This window comes from Myzus persicae, unplaced genomic scaffold, assembly GCF_001856785.1.
Source record: "Myzus persicae strain clone G006 unplaced genomic scaffold, MPER_G0061.0, whole genome shotgun sequence".
In the NCBI taxonomy this organism is placed as follows: domain Eukaryota; kingdom Metazoa; phylum Arthropoda; class Insecta; order Hemiptera; family Aphididae; genus Myzus; species Myzus persicae.
Window position 1 is genome coordinate 1 of NW_019102364.1, and position 2,800 is coordinate 2,800.

The following is a 2,800-nucleotide window of genomic DNA, read 5'->3' on the forward strand; positions in this document are numbered from 1 at the left end:
TTAGTTGATAATGTTGATAATTAAATAATAATTAATTAATTAATTGATAATAATTCGTATAACTGTATAAGACAAGTGATTATGATAAGTGATTGGGCGCGCAAATTCAAATTAGACCAATCAGGAAAGTCCGGTTGTGAAACAATGTAGGGTATGTTAAAATGCTGCCCGGTTGGGGGATGGCGGCACTTGTTCTCCGGTCACCGCGACTTGTCCAGAGAAAAATGCCGCCCGGTGGCCGAGGATCGAACCGCGATCGGCTGCGTCGCAGCGGACGCGTCAGACCACTCGGTCACCTCGTCCCCCTATTTATTTATTGTTGGTGGCAGTAGTATTATATTTTATTTATACCTGGTGACTGAATTTTTATATGGGTACAGTCTATAGCTCCTATTACTCTGGGAAATCTACTTCAGCTATAAAATCCAGTGACTACTCTTTTTGTATCAACATCGTTCATTGGAAACGACATGAATTTTTGTTTTTGCTTTGCTATGGCTCTACATGTTTGGTGAATGTAACGACATGCTGAGGATTCACTAACCCCAACAAAGTCAGAAATCGCTAACAAAAAAGAACCTGTAGCAAAATACCTCAGCATCATGTACAGCTTACAAGGTGCTAATATTGCTCTGTTTCTGAAACAAAAATAGTAATACCATAGGTAGAAGAAAAATCCACAGCAATTTGCTTGTACATACAGTTGAAGGATTTACATACTGTTGGTTATTCGACGACAACATCAATATCAAGTTAGGACCATCCTGTCATCATAGCAGTAAAAAAAAGTTACACATCTTGAGATTCCTGTGCACATCCACAATTAATTGTAACATTACAATAGATGTTGTCGTCTCCAACAGTATCACTGTTTTTCATGCAGCAACTATTTTCAAATTGTATTAAAAGCTACTTACCTTTGAGAAGGAGGTGATATTTCATTTTCTATCAATCTCAAGACAGTACTAAACGTAGCTTTTGAAATACGAAATCGATTTATGAAATCATGATCATCATACAATTCACAGTAGTTGACTCTTTCATAAAATACCCGAGGTCGACGTTGCATAGCAATAATATCTTCATCATCGTCACTGTCATCGTATAGTATTCGACGATACATTATATTTTAGTTATTTTAAACTCTTGTTTTAAAAATGCACTATTAGAAACCAAGGTAGGAACTATGAAAACGTTGAAGTAAAAAATCGCGTCAAAATATAAACTTCGATGTGTTATCTACATGATTACATTATTATTATCATATAAACAATCCCTCCCGCGCCAACGCGGCTGATACCGTGGTCGTAACTAGGAGTTAAGACGTTATTACCCAGAATAACCGGGGGTTAAAATCTGAGAGTAAAGATTTTCATTAACTTGAAGTTACCGCTTAACTCCGGCTCGTGAAATTACTCTTTTGCGCTAACTCCGAGTTATTGCTAACTCGTACTCTAACTCTAGGTGGTGAAACCGGCCCATAATATATTATTATTATTCAATACATAGAGTAAGATTCAATATATAAAATTTTTGAAAAAGGCGCGAGAAATGTGATCAATTATCACGGTCTGTTCATAATAATGTGCACGAGATCGCGCTAGCAATCTTGCCGTAACGTAAGAAGTTAGTGCGTCGAAATATGAATTGATAAGGCGCTGCGTTCCGTATCCAGTATATCTTAATTCGTGCTTACTCTTAAGACCATGATTATTTATTTGGATGTATACTTTTGATAGACATTCTACATAATATTTTAAACACAATTTTTTTTTTTAAACATTGATAAATACTTAGCCAATGCAAAGTGAAATCCAGTCCAAAATGATAAAAATAAGTCTTAATTTGAGAATTGTTGATAAGAGTTAGGTACTCACATAACATACTTTTTAAATTTAATACTTTAAGGGCTGTTTATTAGTTTATTTATGACATTAAATACAAAATGTAAAAAGTTACTACCTAAAAAGTAATTTGGGTTGTGATTAGTAGTACCTATCCTGTTAGATTGAGTTTATAAAACGTAATTTGTCTACCAACAAATCTAGTCACTAATTTGAGTTAAGATACCTAGAACATTAAAAAAAAAACTGGTAATCTAGTTAGGTATTTTACTTGGAAGATGTCAGCGAACTATTTTGTTTTCTCTCTCGGATATGGTTATAATCATTATTGTGAACGTAAATTTTGCTATGTTGCGAGTGAGTCAGAGAGAGATACCAAAATATTATTATTGCTATTATTCATTCATTATTGTATAGTATTATATTATAATATTATTATAAGACATGACATGTAAAATTGCTATAATTAACCCTACCTCTAATTGAAAGGCACTCAAACTGCTACGATAAGAGGTAGATGAACCATAATATAGATCATAAGATAATTGTTCGAGTCATGCATGGATCCAGGGTAAAAATTTTTTTCTGCACAAATACAATTACAATATAATATACTTTATTCCTAATTTAAAAATGTTGTGATAATAGTATCCTCCGACCTCAGAGTAATAGTAATATAGAGATGGCACTACGTATAACGGTATATGGAAATGTGTCAACAAAGCGAAAAACAATCGAAATGATGACACTCCGATTAAAGATGCTACAAAAACAAAAGTAAAACCTACATCAGTAGAGATTGACACATTAGCTATTATAAATAGATTAGATGAGGTCTTAAGAAATCAAGTAACTACAAACAACACTTTAACAGTACTTAATAATCGTGTAATTGAACTTGAAAAATCATTAAAAGAAAAAGACCAAGTTATTCATAGTCTGGAGTACAAAATTAA

At 33.3% G+C, this 2,800-nt stretch overlaps 1 protein-coding gene across 1 annotated transcript; it reads right to left on the reverse strand.

The window, feature by feature from the left end:
* Positions 1–412: 412 nt before the first annotated feature.
* Positions 413–1,412, reverse strand: LOC111031955 (putative nuclease HARBI1). The gene is made up of 2 exons (XM_022312103.1): positions 918–1,412; positions 413–638 (listed from the first exon to the last, which is right to left on the reverse strand). Exons 1-2 carry the CDS (start codon positions 1,121–1,123, stop codon positions 413–415), a joined length of 432 nt encoding a protein of 143 aa, XP_022167795.1. The 5' UTR covers positions 1,124–1,412.
* Between the last annotated feature and the right edge of the window lie 1,388 nt (positions 1,413–2,800).

Excerpts from the sequence above, each read along its gene's own strand:
- LOC111031955 (XM_022312103.1), bottom strand. The coding sequence starts at position 1,123 with ATGTATCGTCGAATACTATACGATGACAGTGACGATGATGAAGATATT. Across the intron at positions 639-917 it reads ATATCACCTCCTTCTCAAAG|AAACAGAGCAATATTAGCAC; the intron begins GTAAGTAGCTTT and ends TTTTTGTTTCAG.